At 39.6% G+C, this 20,951-nt stretch overlaps 1 protein-coding gene across 2 annotated transcripts in view; it reads right to left on the bottom strand.

Moving 5' to 3' along the window:
• stard9 (StAR-related lipid transfer (START) domain containing 9) overlaps nt 1-20,951 on the bottom strand; it is a 41,173-nt gene that overhangs the window by 16,177 nt on the left and 4,045 nt on the right. The window contains exons 3-16 of one of the 2 annotated variants that reach the window (XM_008399164.3): nt 18,247-18,363; nt 5,892-6,008; nt 5,702-5,734; nt 5,545-5,606; nt 5,068-5,177; nt 3,954-4,096; nt 3,760-3,827; nt 3,503-3,600; nt 2,813-3,022; nt 2,537-2,634; nt 1,999-2,076; nt 1,801-1,878; nt 1,516-1,695; nt 65-116 (exon numbers count right to left, since the gene is read on the bottom strand). In XM_008399164.3, coding sequence (XP_008397386.2) covers nt 65-116; nt 1,516-1,695; nt 1,801-1,878; nt 1,999-2,076; nt 2,537-2,634; nt 2,813-3,022; nt 3,503-3,600; nt 3,760-3,827; nt 3,954-4,096; nt 5,068-5,177; nt 5,545-5,606; nt 5,702-5,734; nt 5,892-6,008; nt 18,247-18,363 — 1,444 coding nt within the window. The remainder of the gene's footprint in view (nt 1-64; nt 117-1,515; nt 1,696-1,800; nt 1,879-1,998; nt 2,077-2,536; nt 2,635-2,812; nt 3,023-3,502; nt 3,601-3,759; nt 3,828-3,953; nt 4,097-5,067; nt 5,178-5,544; nt 5,607-5,701; nt 5,735-5,891; nt 6,009-18,246; nt 18,364-20,951) is intronic. The other variant, XM_017302560.2, reaches the window with a different exon arrangement.

The raw sequence follows: 20,951 nt of genomic DNA, 5'->3' as shown, positions 1-20,951 counted from the left end.
TAGCAGTTACTTTTCACAAGAATGAATTTACAACTTAAGAAAAAAAAATACATTCTTTTTTTACCTATATGTGGTTCTTCACGCTGGTCATGAGGTCCAATGCGGGTAATTCCCTCCTATAATAAAGTAAAAAGTGCAAAAGGAGCAGTTGTAATAACAAAAACTACACAAATGAAGACAATATTGAATAAAATAAATGCATTTTTCTCCAACAGTGTGTGTTTTGGTAAAAATCGCCCACCCTTATTATTTTATGACATGTTTTTCTGAAAACCTAGCATTTTACATGTAAGCTATATTTGTCTGATCTGAATCAGTTTGATAACCTAACCTAACTTTGAAATTAATTAAATTCCACATAATAAATTTTATAAATAGGTAACTTCTAAAGTTGTGCTGGATTTTATTTTTGAGATATTAGGGGTACTAGAAAGGCATCGGGTGTAAATATCAACAAATTTTCTGACTCTCATTTGTAAACGAATAAAAAATCATGCATAATTTTCCTTCCATTTCACTCTTATGCACAGCTTTGTCAACTTAAAGTCTCAATAAAAAACATTCAAGATTCACAGTGCTGGAAGGGATTCTGAGTGCAGTTTGACTCAAAATGTGAATGTTTTGGCACAAAGTTGCACTAACACTTTCGAAAGAAAAGGAAACAGACAAAGCCCTGCAGGTAAAGGGGTGAGGCATAGGGAGGGGGCGCTACGATAACTCACTCCAACAGTGAACAGCGACGTACAAAAATAACTGCATTCTATTCTAATCTTTAAACTAAACCTGACAAGTAAAAAAAACAAACATTGTTTACTCTTTTGTGTTATCGAAAGAGTATCAAGATTTTCTTATATGATTTCAGGACCACGCAAGTCCCAAGTGGTCTCATCGTATCACATGCGTGAAACAGTGTAATCGTCAAGCCTGAGGATATCCCTGTCAATGTCAGAATCGGGACAGTTTCGGCTCCTCCGAGTTCCCGTCGTAGAGCTAACAGCGTTTGATCCGATCACGCTTCGTAAACGGCAGCAGAGAGACACTGACATACGCTGAAGAGGGGAGGGGGGAACTGACAGGACAGACGGAAGGCAACACAACGCACCTTTAGTCAAGAGGGTTTTTTTTTTTTAAGCAGAGACAAATATCAGTGTGAGGAGGAGAAGAGGAATCTAGATAGAAAGAAGGAAAAGGTTGGAGTCAGGGAAGCTGACAAAGATGCTGAAAAAAGTAGAGCAAGTCTAAAGGAAGCGCTTGATTTAAGAATCATGCCGTGTATTTTTCTAACAATGTGTGATAGAGTTACATCTCTAGGGTTTAAAAAATGTGAGACAGAAGGATAAAAGATTATCAGAAACGTAAACAAGGATATAAACACCTTTTTACCACAGTATAAATTACTGACAAAACTAATCTAAAAACAAATCTGATTTCACAAAATAAAAAACCTGACTGTTCTTGAATGATTTACTCAAAAATGCTGCAGATTTGATCTTTTTTTTTTAAGGATTCTCATACCCTGAGGTGATAAAACACAATCCCAGTACTGAGGACATCTCTATCCAGAGAAACCAGGTGTGGCTGAAGGGAGTTGATGAGGAAACCGGCCCGGTCTCTGTTGATGTCCACACTGTACCGCTCCAGCAGCTCCTTCTTGTCTCTCCAGCTCTCCGACCAGTCCTTTGTTAGCTGCTCCACCTGCACGGAGGAACAAATGAACTATTGGAGCAACTCGGGGAACAGCATAAAAGTGCAATTTGAGAAAAAAGTGAATGTTTGGGATCTTGTTTCTTTCTCCGGTACCTTTAGCTCGTTCTGTAGCACCATTTCCGAAAGGTTTCCATCTCTCTCATCGCTCAGAGACGGGCTGGGATTACGCTGCTGTCCATTTATAGGGCAAAAAAATAATCAGTCGACATATTGCACAGTGAAAAAAAATGATACAAGCATCACGATGCACCGCAGCGTCTGAAATGCTTGAACAGTAAAACGTTAACATACCAACTCAAAGCTGAGCAGCATGCTCTTCAACCTGTCGATCTCCTCTCTCAGCTCCCGGATGAGCCGCACATTTGCATCCTGCACAAAGGATTAAAGCAAAACTAAAGCCTAATCAAAGCTTCCGATCTCACATGCATTCAACACTATCAGTACAATTTTGGCTTAATTTTTGCTCTAGATATGCTGGTCTTTTATTTTATTTTATTTTTTTTAGGAAATAGCTTTTTTTGAGTCTTTGTGCTCCAACTAACGATCGATAGATTAATGAAATAGTTCATGATTACTTCAATAATCAATCACTCACAATTAATTGTTTAAAAATTTATTTAAAAATATTTTTAAAATGAATGAAACATTTATGAAAATAAATAAGAACTAATGAAATGTAAAATAGGGTATTTCTTGAGCAAAAATGGTTAAAAAAATTAAATAATAAAACCTAAGAAGTTAAGCAGAAATAAAACGTCATAAAAATCCCCCCAAAAATGCCTTATTATATTATTTAAATTTACTTTTAAGGACCTGAAGAGCCACTCACCTCATTAACACGAGGCTTGTTGACAATGTTCCTGGCATGCGCAGCGTAGCGCAGGGTGCTGAGGGTCTCATTGTAGCTGTTAGCAGAGGGTGACACCGCTGCAACACAATGTCACGCACAAAAGCACCAGAATAAAAACGTCTGATATGAATTAAGAACAATATTTCCATCAATGCAACAAAAACGGCAGTGTTTCCGATTAACAGTTTACATATTGCTTCAGCGCGTGCATGTAAACAACAATCATTTGGCTCCAATTTGAAGAGCAATACTTACTTGCGATCATAATTGTCTTGGAGTTGCCGCCCAGACTGTCTTTTAGCAGCCAAGTAAGGACCGAGTCTCTGTAGGGAATGAAGCAGAGCCTTCTTCCACCTCCGGCTCCGCCAGACAGCGAGCTGCTGTGACTACCCAACGTGCTGCTGTCACCCTCCGAGGCCACGCTGTTGATGCTCTGACAGCTGCTCGACATCTGGGAGTTCTGGGCTGTGGTAGTCGAGGTAAAGAGGTGGAAGGGCGTGAAAAGAGTGTAAAAAACAACAACAAAAAACTACAGGAACAGAGTAAAACATGAGGTCTGTTTGATCCAAGTAAAAACACATGCTGGAGTGCCATCCAAAAGTACACTCAAACAAAAGCTTCAATGGATCTATTGAAAATTTCTTTGTACGAACACGAGGTGTAACCAGGAGATAGAAGGAAATGGTAAATGATTTAATACCGATTCATAAAAACAATTACAACAAATGGGGAAGGAGAGGGTACAAAGTAACTCGGCTTTTTATGCTTAATACATGTTAAAAACAATATGCAATGATTCCTTTTGTGTATTTTATTACATAATATTCTTTTACATAAAATCCCAATAAAATACATTTTAACCTCAAACTTCAATGTAACAACAACAAAAAAAATGTAAAATGCGCTATATATTCTGATCTGTAAGGAACGTCTGACTTTATTTACCCAGAGCAGAAATGACGATGCCCAAAGTGACCAGCGACTTGTTGATGTTGGAGCCCTCTGTCAGTCTGTCCCGGCAGTACTGGGGGTCTGCTCTCTCACTGTCAGACACAATATAAGCAATAATGGAGATTAATGCCATCCTTCATTGAAGAAAAAAAAAAATCTGAGGGCTGCAGCTAATATCCACCAGGGGGCACTTTTAGGAACGACTTCACAAGAGGGGGGAAGAAAAAAAACCCCATCAAAACCACTTTCACCTTCCAGCCAAGTCCACCAGGTTAATCTTGCTGACCGTTTCAGAAGGCAGGTTGTTTTCTAGTATTGCCTGTGGAAGGAGAGACGATCAAATCGATCTGTAAGCACTAAGCTGGCAAAACTGTACAATTATCACTTTTTATATGTTGCATTTATTAACTAAGAAGACTTTACAGAAGCTGTAAAACGTGACCACCTGAGTGTACTGAATAGTAAAGATGGCATGGGATCTGCTGCTGGTGTCGTGGTTGTGGGTTGCTGCCGTCATGCGGTTAGCGATGCCTTCCTCCAGAAGGTTGATGGCCTGTTTGCAGTCGGTGACCATGTGCTGTGAAAGGTCTGATTTTAACCAGACAGAGAAAACATTGAAGATTTACCATTTAATCATGTTTTTCCACAGTGGAAAGGAATCCAATTGAACGTTTTATCGAGAAACTCCCTGTGAATGGCTCCACCAACAACAAAGTAATTCTTGCTTAATAATTTTGTTTACATGGTTTTAAATTTCTCTACTCATAAAAATGCCCGTCTGTTATAGATTATTAATCTGAATCCTGTTATAGAATCAAAACTACAAAATCAACTTAAAAGCAAAAAGACTGATGGTAAAATTTGAACCATCAATTTGAGATTTATTCTCAAATTTAGGTTAAAAATTTGCTAAGTTGAAGTGTGTGTGTCTTCATGTGTGATGAAGGGGTTTGCTTGGAAGCAGAAGGAAATTACATCACTTCCTGTGAACCATTGGGATTTCTCCTGATGCAAACAATGAGTGGATGCGGGGCTTTAAATACAAGCAGTTGCACGGTTTGGAAAATAAACAGATGTAGAACCAGAGGAAGTACAAACTGTGACAAATCGATGTAATATTTTAGGAATCATGCCTCTGAAATGTGTCTTTAATATATGTCAGATACCAAATTCTTCCTTATGATTACAGTTTTATAGTTCAAATTTACAGGCAAAAGCCTTCCTCAAAATACTCATCCATTTTTCTCTAAAAATCATCTTAGCTCCTGCAGAAATTTAGCATCTGAAATACAGGCCTCTACATCAATTATGAACGACTATACGGTACCTGGAGTTTTTACCATAGGGGTATGCACCGAGTAGGAATATTTGAGTCCAAGAATAAATAAGACATTCCTCGGTTTTGGAGCAGTGAGGGGTGAAGGAGTTAAGCATCTGTATATAAATCCATCTCTGGCTAAAATAGCAAAGATTCTTAAAACCGAGCTTAGCCTTGGGAAATACACAGTATACCCTTGCTGTTAAACATTTAATATATTACAGGGATAAAAAAAAAAAACCTTCAACATATGGCCCCTTCTCAGGATGTTCTCTGACTCTAAGGGACGTCCTCTTCTTCTGCTCTCCTCTCAGCAGATCTCTTACTCGTTCATTGTAGATCTCCAAAAAGCTGCAGAATGGAAGATAAACATCAGACTCAAAACATTGTCAGAGTTGGGTAATTTGATGATGCGCATTTGATCTATGCTACAGCAGAGTTACTTCAGCTGCAGGTCTTCCGTTGAGTAGTAATTTTTCAAACATAGCACACTGACATGCAAGGAGTTGCATGATGGCGCCATCTGATTTCATCCAAAAACAAGATGTGACCCATTTCATACTCAGTCAAATGTGCTCTGATGTATTTACAAGACATCGTGTGTGTGTGTGTCTTTTAATCATTCCAGTCAGACAACTGCATGCAAGATTTCTCTCCTGTTTCTTGAGTTTTTGTCGGCAAGTTTAATTTCAAAGATCAAAGTACCCCGCTGACCCACCTGATTTCCACTCTGCTTGAGTTTTGGCCATCAGAGAAGGAGTCTTCAGGACAAAATAAACCCTGTAAAGGAGATGAGAGCTGAAAATGACCCAACACCAATAACCACCGCAAATTCAAAAGGAAAATTAATCGCCTGCAAAAGCGATGTGTCCTACCTGACAAATGCGAGGCGTCAGTCCAATGGACTCCTGTAAGACAAATAGAAGGAACTTTAGCGCTTTTGCAAACGGACGGACGAGTCATTTTCTCCACAGAAGAAAATGTTTTATGGAGTTTGTCTTCTCATATTATTAAAGCATAACAATTATTCGGATCATAATGAAAAGTTTATAGCATAGTCCTCACCGGTGTGCCCATCATGGTGTACGTCTTTCCTGATCCCGTTTGGCCATAAGCAAACAAGCACACATTGTAGCCCTCAGATGCTCCGGCCAGCACAGACACACCCAGATCCTGGAAGACCTGAGAATTGGAAGGACTGCTTTAATCACAAACACATAAGACAACTACAGACACTGTACAGACAGGGAATTAGACGATTCAGGAAAGTGTTGAATGGTAACGAAAACAGTGTAGGGAAAAAGTAAGATTGCTGGGAGCATACATGAAAGTTTCTTTTAGTAAGAAAAAAAAATGCTTGAGATCTTGTGGAGTGTTGAAGAGTTTACAGTGTTACAGCGAATGCCCTTGGTTTGAAACGCATTGTGTTTTTACAAGAGTGTAGCTCCTACACCAAGGTTTTCTGATCACAATGCAGTGGCATCAGGCCAGTCATGGGGAGGTACTGTTGCTTCCTGATGAAGTGTTTGTGCAAGGAGCAAGGAGGTCAGCTAATGCCCTGAGTAAACAACTTTGCAGAATGTGTATTTGACGAAACGTGACGGCCAAAAAGCTGAAAAATGCTTGGGTCAGGAGAATAAACAAGCTCACAAAGCACAGTTCTGAGACTGGGGATCCCAGAAAAAGGCCCAGCAAAAACAATCAGCTGAGGCCTTTTGTTTTCCTTTCTTCTTCTCGGAGCTTCAAAGGCAAAACCGAACCATTGCCACTTTAGACTGACACATGCATCAACCATATTTCATGAAAGCCATGGCACAATCTGCAAAAAGTGATCACCCAGAGGTTCATCCCAACAAAAAATCTCAGGTACGAATCAAAAAAACACAATCGAAAATCACTTCCCAAGCCTAGCAGATGAACGCTGCTGCGGACCGTCTGCGTCTCCCTCTCTTGCGGTCGTTTGTGCAAATGTGAAGATACTTGTGAAGCGTTTGGCAGTTACAATTAAAAACAAACAACAACAAAAAAAAAGTGAAAAATTATAAATATAACCATTTCCCGAAGGATTGTGTTCTCAATTGAAAACACAATCCAAAGGCAACACATGCCTAAGGGAGTGGCAACCTGATCTACACACAGAGCGTTCTACCTCTGAACCGTAACACACCCTGGGATCAGAGAGGGGTCCCCTTTCCTGGCCCCAAGCTCAAGACTGGAACCTGGACAAGGACACATTGGCGCACATGTAGTTGAAAGTAGGAATGCTCTCAAAGCTCCAACGAGCTCATAAATTTAAACACGGGTATATTAGCAATAAGAAGTGCTTTATAATGTGTCTATCATCCAGTCTCAGGAGACATGAGAAGCTTAAGTAGGATCTGACTGAGAGATGTTGTAAAAGCGCCAAGAATGTCAAAATGCCCTTTTCTTGACAACATCAGTTTGTTTATTTTAAATTAGTTTTAAACTACTCAAAAGCCTGTTATTAAATTAAATGAGTTAAAGGTAACATTCAAGCTTTTCCTGGCTGATACCGATTTCGTTGCTAGCTCTGATTTTGATTGATTCCATTTTTCCCACCAAGGGACTAGAACACAAAAACAAGAAAAATGTGCTTTGCGTAGTAGTTTTAAAGCCAACAGAAAATGAAGGAGCTACAACATTACGAAGCATTTAGCCGATTGTTCCCAACTAAAATAAAGAAAAAGCACAAGCTGTTTGTTAATGCATTTTATCCATCTTTTATCCTGAATCTTGATACATTGCCTGAAATCTGTTGACAATTTAGATTCTGGCATTTTTATGGAAACAAATTATCTTTTGCAGAACAAATACGAGCAAAAACCTAATTTATCTGCCAGGACACCTCAACTACAGCACAGACTACAACAAAGGTAAAAACATAACTCAATATCAATCTGCCTTTTCCTACACTTTTAAATCTCTATGTGTATATGCCCATTTTTTACGTGGTAATTTTCTGTCATAGTACCAGGAATGGGGTCAGGAACTGAAAGATCAAAATGTTATGCACCAATAAATTCCTACTAATAGTATGATGACATAACTATGTTATTCGTTGCTTGCGAAACCTAAAATCATATCTGATTTGGAGTAAGCAGGCCAGTCATGGGGAGGTACTGATCTTCTTTAGATGACGGTGATCTGTCAGAAGCCAAACACAGATGGGTGGAGGATCCATAAGATTTATTTTACTCGTAAAAAGAGCAGCACGCTTGCAGGGCTTCTGGTGGCCACTTTGAGAATAAATGAAGCCACATTTGTGCTGTTTTGGTTACTGTCGGATAGCCGATGGACAATAATCCACGGACCGCAGGAGATATTTATCTTTAACGCCAGCTGAATCTGAAGGTTAATCTTCAACAAAATGAAATAAATAAGCTTATCGTCCACGCTTCGAAGCAACATAATAGATGTGTGATTATTGTAACAGACAAAAACATTTAGCTAAACTGCTAACCAGTTATTTTTAGTACTGCTCACTATATACCAAAACAAACCGCTTTGAAGTAGCTATCAGAATGCAGCTTACTAACGTAATCAATCCTGCAGCCGTATGAATGAGGTGGGCAGGCTGAAAATGGTGGAATTTATTAGTTTTGATGCATTTACTGAACAGGGAAATTTGATGTGTATCACATGCCGATCAATAAAGGAAAGTTTGTGGGTGACTGATCAATGCATCTTTATAGCAACCAGTTTCCCAAAGCACAACAAGAACTTACATTTTTGCATGGGTAAAAATTTAGATCTTGTAATGTTAAAACAACATACTTTATGGAAAACATCTAAATCTAGTCACATAAAAGTGTGACGTCAAAGCATATCATTTAACTGTGGTTCAATAATGGAAACCGTGACAATAAACGTCAAACGCTTTTTACCTCCCGCCTCTTCACTGAATGGTGGTTTTAAGCACTTTCCTGTCTTGTCTTCATTCTGCATTTCAAAACAGACACAGACTCTCTCCTCACTCAAACACAGAATCAATACAGCTCTTGTTAAAGTCGACCCTTTAAACTGACTCTATAGGCGCCACAACAATACCAAGGATCCCCTCTGGCTCTTCACAAAGACACAGACGTTTCCTTCAACTGCCTGCTCCTTTAGATCTGAAACAATCCTAACCTGCTGAACACAATTCCGATAGTTTTTCACCATAATTAGCATTTCTGTTTTGACTCCAAGTGAGAAAAACACTGAAGAAAAAAAAACTTTAAAGTAATCTCTGAATTCCAAAGGGAAATAATTCGGAGACCACGAGTGTGTCTAGACAAGAAAAGTCATGCAACATTAAAAACAATACTATTGTTTATCATCACTGTCACAACACATTACAATCAAACTTATTTGTGCTTGAGTACTTTGTTCAACTTGGATACAATGGCCTTCTGTCACAACCTACTTTCAAAGTTTGTAATACCCCTGCAACACTGGGGGATATTTTTGGACCAACAAAGCAGGTGAGGTAAGAAGCAAGCTGCATTCTGGGTACTGAAATGTGCTCCAGACTCGAAATGAAGCAGGGGAAAGAGCCTGGAGATAAAGTCATTGGGCCGGAGCCACGGAAAGAGAGCTGGCCAGTCGGAGTTCCGAAAACAACACATGGGACAGACTAAACACATTCATGCTCAGCAAGGCTGTTCTCGTCGTCAGACCACTGCACACGAGTGCCTTTCTTTGCATGTGTGTATGTTCACCCAGTTAAGAGCTTGAGCGGAAAAAACCTGGAAGACAAAAACAAAAGCCTCAAACTTTTACTTCCTTTTCTGAGTAAAAAAAAAAAAAATCATAGTCTTGCAAAGAATGAAAGGAACAGGAGACCACAGATTTCTTTATTATGTAGGAAATGTATGAGTGGTTAGGACAGAATGTAGGGACGAAACATGGCTCTATGGTAAAAGCCCGAAAGAGAAAGCCTTCAGGTAACCTAACTGCTAGGATAGCCTTAGTCAAACAAACAGCAAGAAGTTGACAACTCTGAACAGGACAAGAGACACTGTGCAGAAGGGAGAATTTGTTGATAAGACAGACAAACAATCATTATCTGGAAATTCCACAAATCTGCCCCTTATGGAATTGGAGACCAGTCCTGAAGCAAAAGCGGTCTATAGCACAGGGCTTTCTGGGTAAATACAGCCAAAACAAACGCTGGCGTAGTCTAGCGCAAGAGATGCCTTGTGGTCCTTAGCCAAAGACAAAAAAGAAATCCAACAACCGCTAAAATTTGATTTTTGTTCATATTTTGTGAAGGAGGAAGTCGTGCTCAGTATCTTCTTCAGAGGTTTTCTTGTCATGTCCTTCAGTGCTTCTTTATGCAGCGCCACCAGGGGCAAGAACGGGGAACAGGTTTTTCAAATGGTTTGGATCGTTTGACAAAGTGGCGTGCGAAAGTGAACCGCACCAGCTGAGATGCAACAAATGTTGCAATTCTGGTCCCCAATCAAACTAAGTCTACTGGACTATCAGGTGTGAAAACACCCTTCACGTGGCCCCACTGGTTGGTCTGACAAGCTCAGTCCATTTACCACGAAGGGCATACAGCAAACGTAACACATGATCGGATGAGACCAAAAAGACCAGTGTCCTCATGAATCTACTGACACTCAGTTTCACAACACATCAGTAAATACATTTTTTAAAAAATCACTGCCAGCCTTAAGTTGTAAAGAGAATGCTAGCTTGATTATAATCAAAATAAGGCATTAGACTCTAAAAGTTTGCAAATGTCCAACTGAGCTGGATCAGTGTTTTCTGAGAAAAGCAACAGTTCTAAAAGCAAGACTGGCGTTTCTCCCAGAGATCCAGGCTATAATGAGTACAGTGTTCAGCTTTAGTTTTAAGCCATGGGAACAACAAAACTGAGCTCAGCTGCTGACCAATCAGCACGAAGAAAGAGTGCTTAAGAGCAATTAAGAGTTTGATAAACCTTGGAAAGGAGTGTAAATCTCAGCATACATACACAAGAAGATGGTTATTAGAGGTAAAGTAATAGTGTAATGCTTTTTTAAAGAGGCAGCTCCTGTAATCACTGGCTGTACTAAATGCCAACTGCTGGTCTCTTTTTACGAGGCCTGTTTTACGCTAAACTTTGAATGGAAAAGTATTTAGCTGGTGTGTGTGTTTAAGATGTTGTCTGGGGGTGATGGCGAAAGGCCAGTGAGTCGAAACGTTCTATCATAATTAAAACCCGAAATGTTCAGAGCTTAAGTCAGGGTAGGAGCAGAAGTGACAAAAACCTGGCTCCGTAACCACCAAGATTAATCTTCTCTCGACAAATTTTAGTAGGAGCGCACAAATGCAAAAACAAGAGACTGGATGTAAAATCCGGCGTAACACGCCATTTAAGTCAAACTGAATACTATTAAAAATGTTGCTGTCTGTGTCCAAGAGTGGACAGCTGCAGCAGAGGCAAGGGTCTCTCGGTTCTTGTCCCACGCTGTCCAACTGGGTTACACAAACACAACAGCTGGGCCCAGAGCAAAACTAAATGCCTTTGTTTAGACACAGAAAGAAAAAAAAATGTCACAGGAGATCCGTGTCCTTCCTGTGAGGAATCTGAGTTCCAGAATTAGAGAGGAGTGGAGGGCGGGAGGAAAAAAATGAAGCTAAAAACCTGAAGACAATGAGGACAGGAGAGACGAAAATCACATACAGCCAGAGCAGACAGGCAGGAAACTGTTTGGCCAGAGTTCAACAATGCTATCGTTTGTCACACTTGGACAGAATTTGTAGGTCAAATTAGCATGGAAGAGCAGCGGGGCTGTGGGAGAGGGAGCAGGGAGAAACATGTGCTGGCCAAACGGAGAGGCATCTCATCATGGGAAGGTCTGTTTCCAAATGAACAGCACAACAAACAGCAATAGTCAAGAAGTGAAAGGAAATAAAGAACGAAGGTATTCCTCTTTACAGAAAAGACTTCAAAAATATAGTGAGATTAAAGACAAACAGAAGTATATCTGGAGACAGTTGAGGAGGTTTATTACTCCCTCCCCCCAGTTCCTGTTGAAGGGGCCAAAGTGAAGCACTGTAAAGTTGAGTAATGTATCAGACTCTTTATGCAAGCTGGCAATGACTTCTCCAGGTTTTAGACTGGTGAGAACCTTGGGGGATCTCCATAGGGTACAGCTCTATGACAGGTTTCCCCAGTGTGGAATAAATTGGGGAAATACTGGCATTCGAATCGGGGCTGGATTATTAAACTTTGAGATTGCTATAAACCATATAAGGGAAGAAAACTATGGAAAGAATTCAAGAGCTTATGTCAAGGTTGAATATTATTATTATGAATAATAATTTATATTTGGAAATGTATATTCACGCTTTTTGGATGTAGTCCCACTTTGTGACATTACAACCCCCAGTTTCAAAGTGTTTTTGAGAGTTAATGTAAATTAGCAGCATAAAGATGCGACAGGATAAGAATAGTTTTAAATTTTTTAACAAATACAAATCTGAAGATGTGTGTGTGTGTGTGTGTGTGTGTGTGTGTGTCCTTCTGGTTTTGGTCTACTCTGCATCAAACGAATCAGAACCAATCATGGAGAAGCAGCTTTCAGGTTTTATGCTCCTCTAACAAAGTTCCAGAAAACTGCAAAACAGCTGAAACACTGAGTTCCTTTAAATCAAGGCTAAAACCCACCTGTTCAGAAGCTAGTAGTAAAAAGTGAAAAATTGATCAACACATCTGATGTATATCTGCTTGATGATTTTGATGATAGCATTCGACAAAGTGTAATGTTTATTGCTTGTTTCATAATTGGTGACCGAAAGTATTTTTCATACCTACTTCAGTGGGATCCTGTTATTTTGCTCCTCTTCTGAGAAGACTTTCCAGAAGGTTTAGGAGTGTGTTTATGGAAATCTTGGCGCATTCTTCCAGAAGCACATTTTTGGCACTGTGCAGATCTGTCAAGTTCTGCCAACCATACCATTCCATGCTCATCCATGCCTTAATGCACTTTGCGCAACGGTGCAAAGTCATATTAGTAAAGAAAGAATCCTTCAGTAGACTGTTTCTACATGAGATAAGTAGGAAGCATTAAATTGTTGCTATGCCGAAGTAGTACGATTTTTCAGTGGGAAAAATGGTTGAGTCTAACCAGCCACGTTATTGGTTGAGGCCAGCCAATAACATGTCAAGTGACATTGCACCTTGGTATTTGCTCCACAGAAAAATCTGGTAGTAGGTGCTAATTTTCTAAATTCAAATGAAGGATTTTGTTTAATAAAAATTGCCTCTATGGAAAAAAAGAACACTAAAATGAACACCTAAAATATATATTTTATTATTGCCTAGTCTTAAGTTGGTTGATTCAAAAAAATTTTTTTTTAGTTTTCAGTTTGAAGACTCAACTGTTTTTGTTGATGTTTTTTTTTTGAAAGTGCAACAAACTAAGGTGTTGCCAATTCACAAAAAGAAGCCTCCTAAATACATCTTGCACAAGCTGCAACCGGCACTGTCAGCAACTATTGACTCTGCAGAAAGTTGGTGACTATGCAGCGTTCGCTGGCCCTTCTTTTGACGTAGGTGGTCTGCCACGATGTGTCCGAGTTAAAATTGCTCAAACTTTGTTATACAAACAGTTTGTGGAATATTTAGCATCTGGAAAATTTGACAACTGGACTTACTACACAGGTGGGATCCAATCACAGTACCATGCTAAAATTCACTGAGCTCCTGAGAGCACTGCATTCTTTCAAAGGTGTTTGTAGAAGTCTGCATGCATAGGTGCTAGATTTGACAAAAGAAAGCACTGAAGTTGTCTTTATTTGGTGTATCTTCTGGCGGGAAATGTCCTTGAACTGTCATCAGGATGTGAGCTCCTCTCAAGAAGTCTTTATTTCTCATTTTAATCCTCGGTCATTGCTAACAGAAAATGTTGCAGGGCGTGTCTTGTGCGTTGTTGACAGCTTGCGGTTTATTTGCTGTCCTATTTGTGGTAAACTCTTAACCATTCTTTTGGCTTTGGCTCCAGCTATGAGTTGAGGCGGACTGGATTCTCACACGCGCATGAAGGATTAATTCAGGACACAGAAAAACTATTCTTCTCCACTCGGCTGCACCACTGACACACAGACCTAGAAACAGCGTGAGCAATTCAAATCTTGCTCTGTATTGACAGAGAGGAAGAGGAGGAGGAGGGGAAAAACCCCAGCAAACTGACTTCATTTGGCAGTGATGAAAAAGCGCTCCAAGCCAAGTCCTCAGCAATGACGTCTATACAGTGGGATTTAACTGTGAAAAATTACTTTGCGAGGCAGCTGTGACTTTGGCAAATGAGAACGGGAGGGGGGGCTGCACAGGCAACGTGGACCCCCCCCCGGTCCATTTCCTCTCCTTTCTTTCCCTCCTTCGTTATTTACCGAATTCACAATGTCACTCACTCTCTGTCCTTTTTCTTCTTCTCTTGCAATTCCCTTCTCTCGTCTTGTTGTCGGGCACAATAAATAGGCTCGGGGTTTTTGTTATGAAGTCGTGAAAAAGCTAAACAGAGCTTGCATTTAGTCAACAACCATAACTTGTTGTGCTGCTTTGAATCTACAGCTGGTTTCCATTATGGATTTTGACTCCCATCCAAGAATGACTCTCTTCACCGGGCAAAACTTCCTTACCATCAACATTCCCCAAAGGGAAAGCAATCAGAGACTAAATTGAAACATATTTTCACCTGACAGACCCCTCGCAGCGTGACGTCACGCATGCAAGATCCTGCCCCCCATCTCGATGCTGGAGGGCAAAAAGCTGCTCGCTGACGATGACTACCATTGGTTTTAGCTGTTAAGTTATCAATATAAGGCACAAATTCTTAAATGTATAAGTGATATATATAAAAAAAAAAAAAAGGAGACGCAGTTATTTGCTACCAAATGTCAATACTATGACAACTAGATAACAAGGTCAGGAAAATGTTGTATGCAAGAAAAAAATAGCAAGGGAAAGTCAAGTAGGTCAGTCATTTGACTCTGACAACCTTAACATGCAGATGTGTTTCGGTTCAGTTGCAAAATAAAAAAAAAACACACAAAAAAAAACAGTATTGACAGATAATCAGCAGAGAAAGTGTTTAAATTAGCTAATCAACCACTGCTGTGTTAGATTAGCTAATAGCAGCAGTAGCTAATCTACCACAGTGATCCCTTATTAATATTCATAAAATAAAAATCAAGTCTAAAAACACAAAACTATAATGGACTGAATGTTCTGTTCTTTGCGCGTCTGGGTGTTTTTTGGTGTTTAATCATTAGTGGCGTTGTTGTCAGTTGCTAAGGCAACGAGTCGAGTCTGTGGTTTTGAGTTGCTCTTCAATGCTTTTTCTGCATTATTTTTTCCTTGGCTGTGGCGCACTGCACTGAATTAATAATACCTGCATCTCCAGGTTTCATTTAGTCAATGGAATAGTTCTACGGCGGCGGCGCGGCTACGGATGGCTTGTAAAAGAATGGTCTTTTGCCCTCCAGCATTGAGCGCATGCGTAATATTTCCAGATGCAAACAATAACAGTTTTAATATTGTTCCAAAAAGTATTTCAGACCCCCCTCTTGCCCCCCCGAGGCAGTACTTTGGCAAGCCACTTTTTGTTTACGGGCATTATCCTGCTAGAAAGGCAGAGCTCTCTCCACAGACTCTAATCTTTTCCAACATCTAACAAGTTTTCCTTCAGGATTTGATTGTATATTTAGCTCAATTCATCTTCCCATCAGCTCTGACCCCGTCTCTGCTAAACAAACACACCCTGCAAGATGATGCTCAAGGTGTTTTGCTAGATTTTTACCACACAAAGTATTTTGTATGTAGATTCAATTGTAATCTTTGTTTTTGACAACATACCACAAAGGCTAGACAAACTGGTGTCCAGCTGATGATGTATGCAGCTTCTCCATAGTTACCATGGTTCTATAGTTACCGCTTAGTTACCGCATCATAGTTACCGCTTCTCTGATTAATGTTTAGGTGGTTACCGTCTCACTTGTGTCATACTCTTTGCATTAAATGTTTTTCTTCGTATCTTTGTCATTTCAAAGTCCAAGTCTGCCACGAGTTGGGGTTCTTCCTGTTAAATGGGAGTCTTTCCTTTCCACTGTCGCTACATAGTACAGAGAATTGTTGCAAAGTTAATGACTCGATGCAATCAGCTGTGTTTCCATAGTTAACTTTTTACAACTTGGCATTTATAACAATGGTTAAATTGGAATGTGTGTAATTGAATCCAGATCTGTCCAAATGACTAAAATGAATTGCCTACTTGAATGGAAATTGGATCTTGTTTGTCTTGCAAAGTGCATTAAGACTGCAGTTATTTTGTACTGGTGCTAAATAAAAAGACATTGCTAAATAAAAAGACATTAACTCAACAAGATTACTGCGTGTGTGTCAGTCTGTCACATAAAATCTCAATGAAATTACACTGAAGTTTATAACTGTAACACAATGAAAATGCAAAATAGTCAAGGGGGCACGGTTTGTCACTTTTCCACTATTCCTTTCTGAAGGAACTGCAGATGAAAATCCCAAATAGTAACAAGGTGTAAGCTATCGCTTGACAGTATTTACTGGAGGCGGGGGAGGACGTATGAGCTGGAGGGGCTATCTGGCCTGTTTGGAGACTGGAAAAGCCAGATCTTAGAACCCGTTCCTCCTGTATCTTATTGCATCCTCTTGGTCCATATAAAGTCCCGGCCTCCAAAGGGAATACAATGCAAAACAGAAATGATTTCCATTCCTTCTCTGCAGTAGAAAACATGTGGGAAACAACAGGAGTTGGCAAAAATAGCTTCAACTCATCAAGGTGAAAGAAGCAAATAAAATTTTAAAAAAGTAATAAAAAAATATATAAGAGGGCAATGAGGTCAAATGGTTCACAGAGCACTGTTGGAAATGTAGCTACAAAGATGAAATCTGCCAACCGAAGCGTTTTCTAGAAGCTGTTTATCCGTTGAAATAATTAGGAGCGACTCGGAATGTTTCAGCATGTCCTGGTAAATCTTGCTTCTTGTTCTGCACAGCATTTCTCCTTTTTCACTGTTTTTAATCAAACGTCACGCAACGGAAAAATATGCAATTTTAAATATCAGTGAATTCTTAGCGGCTAATGTTGCCACGCTAGCACAGAAGGCCCTTTGTTAAATAGACAATTCTTGGTGCAGGAAAAGAGGTCAGATTTAAAATCCACCAGCTCTGTCCTCCACGAGTGCTCGGTCGCCCACCCAGGGTCATCAGAGGAATGCCTTCAGGCAAGCAGGCCACTGTGAGTGGACATTTTCTGCACAAGATAAAGCCAGAACCAGAGCATGTTGGAGGAAAAAAAGGAAAACAAGTGCTGAGATGACTGCTCAGTGGAGGCCATGTCTTTCTAAAAGCCGTACAAAGGCAGCTCTGACATGAGGGGAGAGGGTGTGGCAGAAGAGTAAACTTAAAGAACAAAGAGGAGAAAAAGCAAAGTGAACTCACTACACTGGTTTAAGATTTACCAACTAAAAGCTTAGGTGGAAAAAAACAAGCAAAAACAACAAGTTAAATTCAGGAAAAGAAATTTCCTGAAACAGAATGAGCTTTATCTTCATCTCCGCCCCGTCTCAGGTTCCAGAAACACCCTCCAATCAAAGCCGCCCGAAGATACCTAATCGCCCCAATCACAACCAGGACATGAAAAGCCTGCTGACTCTAGACACGCAACTTCTGAGGCAAACAGACTTCTGGGCAACAGATGGAGCTGATATCACATCCCCGAGTGACCATCTGTGTGAAACCAGCACAACACACACCCCTTCTTCTCGTATTTTTCTCCCCACAAGGATGGCGATTTTCTATGTGCCTCTTTTTTACAGCTCTGTAAATGGCAAAGATAAAATCGGCAGCAACATGGCGTTCAACCATAATAAGACACGAAAAAGGACGTCAAAATATGAGAGTACACGATATACAGCTGCAATTAACGATTACATTAGCAATCAATTAATCTATTATTCCCTATTTTTTTTTATTGAAGCCTTTTTTGTGCAATATTAGAAAATTATTTTACATAATCTGAACCCAGTATGCCTCTTGAAGGTTTTGGGCTCACCATATTAACATATTTATCTTTAAAAGCAAAAAGTTAATATTTTTTGTACATTTTTGGATTAATTACTTATCTGAGTATGTTGTTCTGTCAGCAATCAACCTTTTTTTGAGTCCAGTTAACGATTACTCAGTTAATCAATTAGCTGACAATTTTTCCGATAATCAATTCATCACGATTAATCGTTTCAGCTCTAATACAATGTTTTGGCAATCACCATGTCTGTCTTTAAAAGGGACAGTGAAGCAGAATTGATGAGAAGGTGGGTGGAGCTAAGATATGAGGCAATCCTGGAAGGAAATCAGTAAGGTGAGTCAGTTTTTCAGTAAGGCTGTTACCTCCTCCTGTGAAGCGTAGTGAGGGTCTGCAGACTCCACCGACCAGTAGCAGTAGTCAAAACAAAACTCCAGAAGCTTCTCCCTGGAATCCACAGCTCCCTCTGAACGCCCATCCAACTGCAGAGAAGAGACAGAAGACGAGCAAATTAGGGATGCAGCTTATCGTTATTCTAGTAATCGATTATTCTGACGATTAATCGATCAATCGACACGTGCTAGTCTTTTCGTTTGCCTTTTTTATATATTAGAAATGCATTAAAAGATGCAATTAAACAATTAAATTCCGTTTTTAAGTTAATGCTACGTTATTGCCTAAAATGCAATAACATAGCATTCCTTCAGTAAATTTGAACCGGATGAAGCTAAAGCGATGTCACTTGAGGAGTTTTGGCTTAAATATATTTATAGACAATGGTGCTTTCGTCTTAAATGTAAAATTTATATGTATATTTTGTACAGTTTTGGATTATTACTGCTCTGAATATATGGTATTTTTAGCAAATGACCTTTTTTATTTAGTCTGTACACCCCAGTCGATGATTAATCAATTACAATATTAGTTGACGATTAATTCAATTATCGCTTCAACACAATTAATCCAGTCTCTATGCTCGTCAAAATAGAGTTGAGAGGTCAATTAAGTAATAATTAATTCACAAAGTGAAAGAAAGAGAAACAGCCAGCATAGCACTCTACTTCACTGCATATTGACAGGTTTTACACAGAAAAGCGGTCTCTGATTTTTAGTTACAAGGACTAGGGGGAAAAAGAAACAAAATTAATCACTGTGATAAAACCCAACACAACATGTCGTGTCAATGGGCCAACTACAGAGTGGAATCGCAAGCAAGCTGTTTCCACTCATTAGCAATGCACTTACTCCTGCAGTCTCCGATACGCCTCGGCGCACTGACACTCACCCACCTTTCTGCTTACTATGAGTGAATAATGAGCCGAGGACAAACAGCGCAGCAGGATTTTAATCTGACTTCAGTCCAGCACATCAGCGACGCTTGTAAAAAAAAATCACCGCTCAACTTGGACACTGATCTCAGGTTAGGTGGTGTTCAGTTTGTTCAGATCGCTCAGGATGAATCTTCGCCAAACCGCCCATCCATCCATCCATCCATTTTCTTGCACCCTTTTCCCTCAGTGGGGTCGGGAGGGGTGCTGGTGCCCATCTCCAGCCAACGTTTTGGGCGAGAGGCGGGGTCACCCTGGACAGGTTGCCAGTCTGTCGCAGGGCAACACAGAGACACACAACCATGCACACACACACTCACACCTAGGGGCAATTTGGAGAGGCCAATTAACCTGACAGTCATGTTTTTGGACTGTGGGAGGAAACCGGAGTACCCGGAGAAAACCCACGCACGCACAGGGAGAACATGCAAACTCCATGCAGAAAGACCCCAGGCTGGAATCGAACCCAGAACCTTCTTGCTGCAAGGCAACAGCTCTACCAACTGCGCCACTGTGCAGCCCGCCAAACTGCCCAGCCCGCCAAACTGCCCAGTTAAATATATAAATGAGATTGTTAAAACTAGGACTAAAGAGTGCTTTTATGGCATCAAAGACTTTGATCTATGATGTTTACTGTTGGAGAACACACAGAAAGAGAAGCTATACTTTTATGACTGCGGATTGAAATGCTTTGTAATCTGCTCCCGTTAAGACTTGGGTAGTGATTTGAATCCACTTAACTTGTCAAACGTACTTCAGGGTAACCTGTTTTATTAAAAGTTTGAATTATTTTTGATTAGGCTGCTTTTAAAACATTGAATTTTTTTAACACATATAACACGACTTAGTTTAATTGCATAACCTGATTCATTATAACATGTCTATACTTGCTTAGTAAAATATCCATAACATAGATTACCCCTAAAATGTTCAACTATCAAAAACAAATGTCTTTTTCAGCCCTCTAGACTGTTTTATTTTGCTGTTGTGCCGTATTTTTTGTATTTGCAACTTAGTTGTATGTCCATTTCTGAGGTATGTTAAAATTTTTAGGTATAGCACTTTCCAAAAAATTTTAAAATGTTTATTTAAAAAAACCAAACAAAACATTTACGTATACATACTAAAACAACTTTGTAATGGTTCTCTCTTTTCCACCTTCTTTGAACTTCTGTCTACTTCTCTTGTTAACTTACAAGAATTTGTCATTTCTCTTAAAGTAGAGAAAACATACAGCGAAGAAAATGGAACAATTTGTTTAGAAAGATTCAATTTAGGTTAAATTCTTATTTTATGGACCAAGTACTTAAATTTAAAGAACTTTCATTCATAATTTAGGCACACAGCAGGGTTGCCTCCTTAACTTATTTGATCAAACCCAAGTTAACATCACTTCAACACAGGCAACACTGACAAAGTTTCCTGTTATGCTGATACATTACTGTTTAAGTCAAAAACCTTTCGTACCATCACCGTATTTGTCGTCATCTCTTAAGTAAATGGGTTACTGTGCGAGTTTTAAATGGAACTCAGCAAAGCTAACTTTTGTTTTTTAAATAAGACTTTCCATAAATTGGATCTGTCTGACCTACCATTTAAAAGTAAAAGCAATTTACCTATTAAAGGAATCACAATAACAAGAAAATACAAACGTCGAGTTGAAGGATACCTTCTAAAACTAATAAATTAAATGAAAGTGGGAGTATTATTTTCAAGTAAAGTACTTTGAGGAAGAGTAAACA

This window comes from Poecilia reticulata, chromosome 22 (genome assembly GCF_904066995.2).
Source record: "Poecilia reticulata chromosome 22, P_reticulata-male-v2, whole genome shotgun sequence".
Classification (NCBI taxonomy): Eukaryota; Metazoa; Chordata; class Actinopteri; order Cyprinodontiformes; family Poeciliidae; genus Poecilia; species Poecilia reticulata.
Note: the sequence above shows the minus strand (reverse complement) of the source record. Positions and strands in the feature narration are given on the sequence as shown.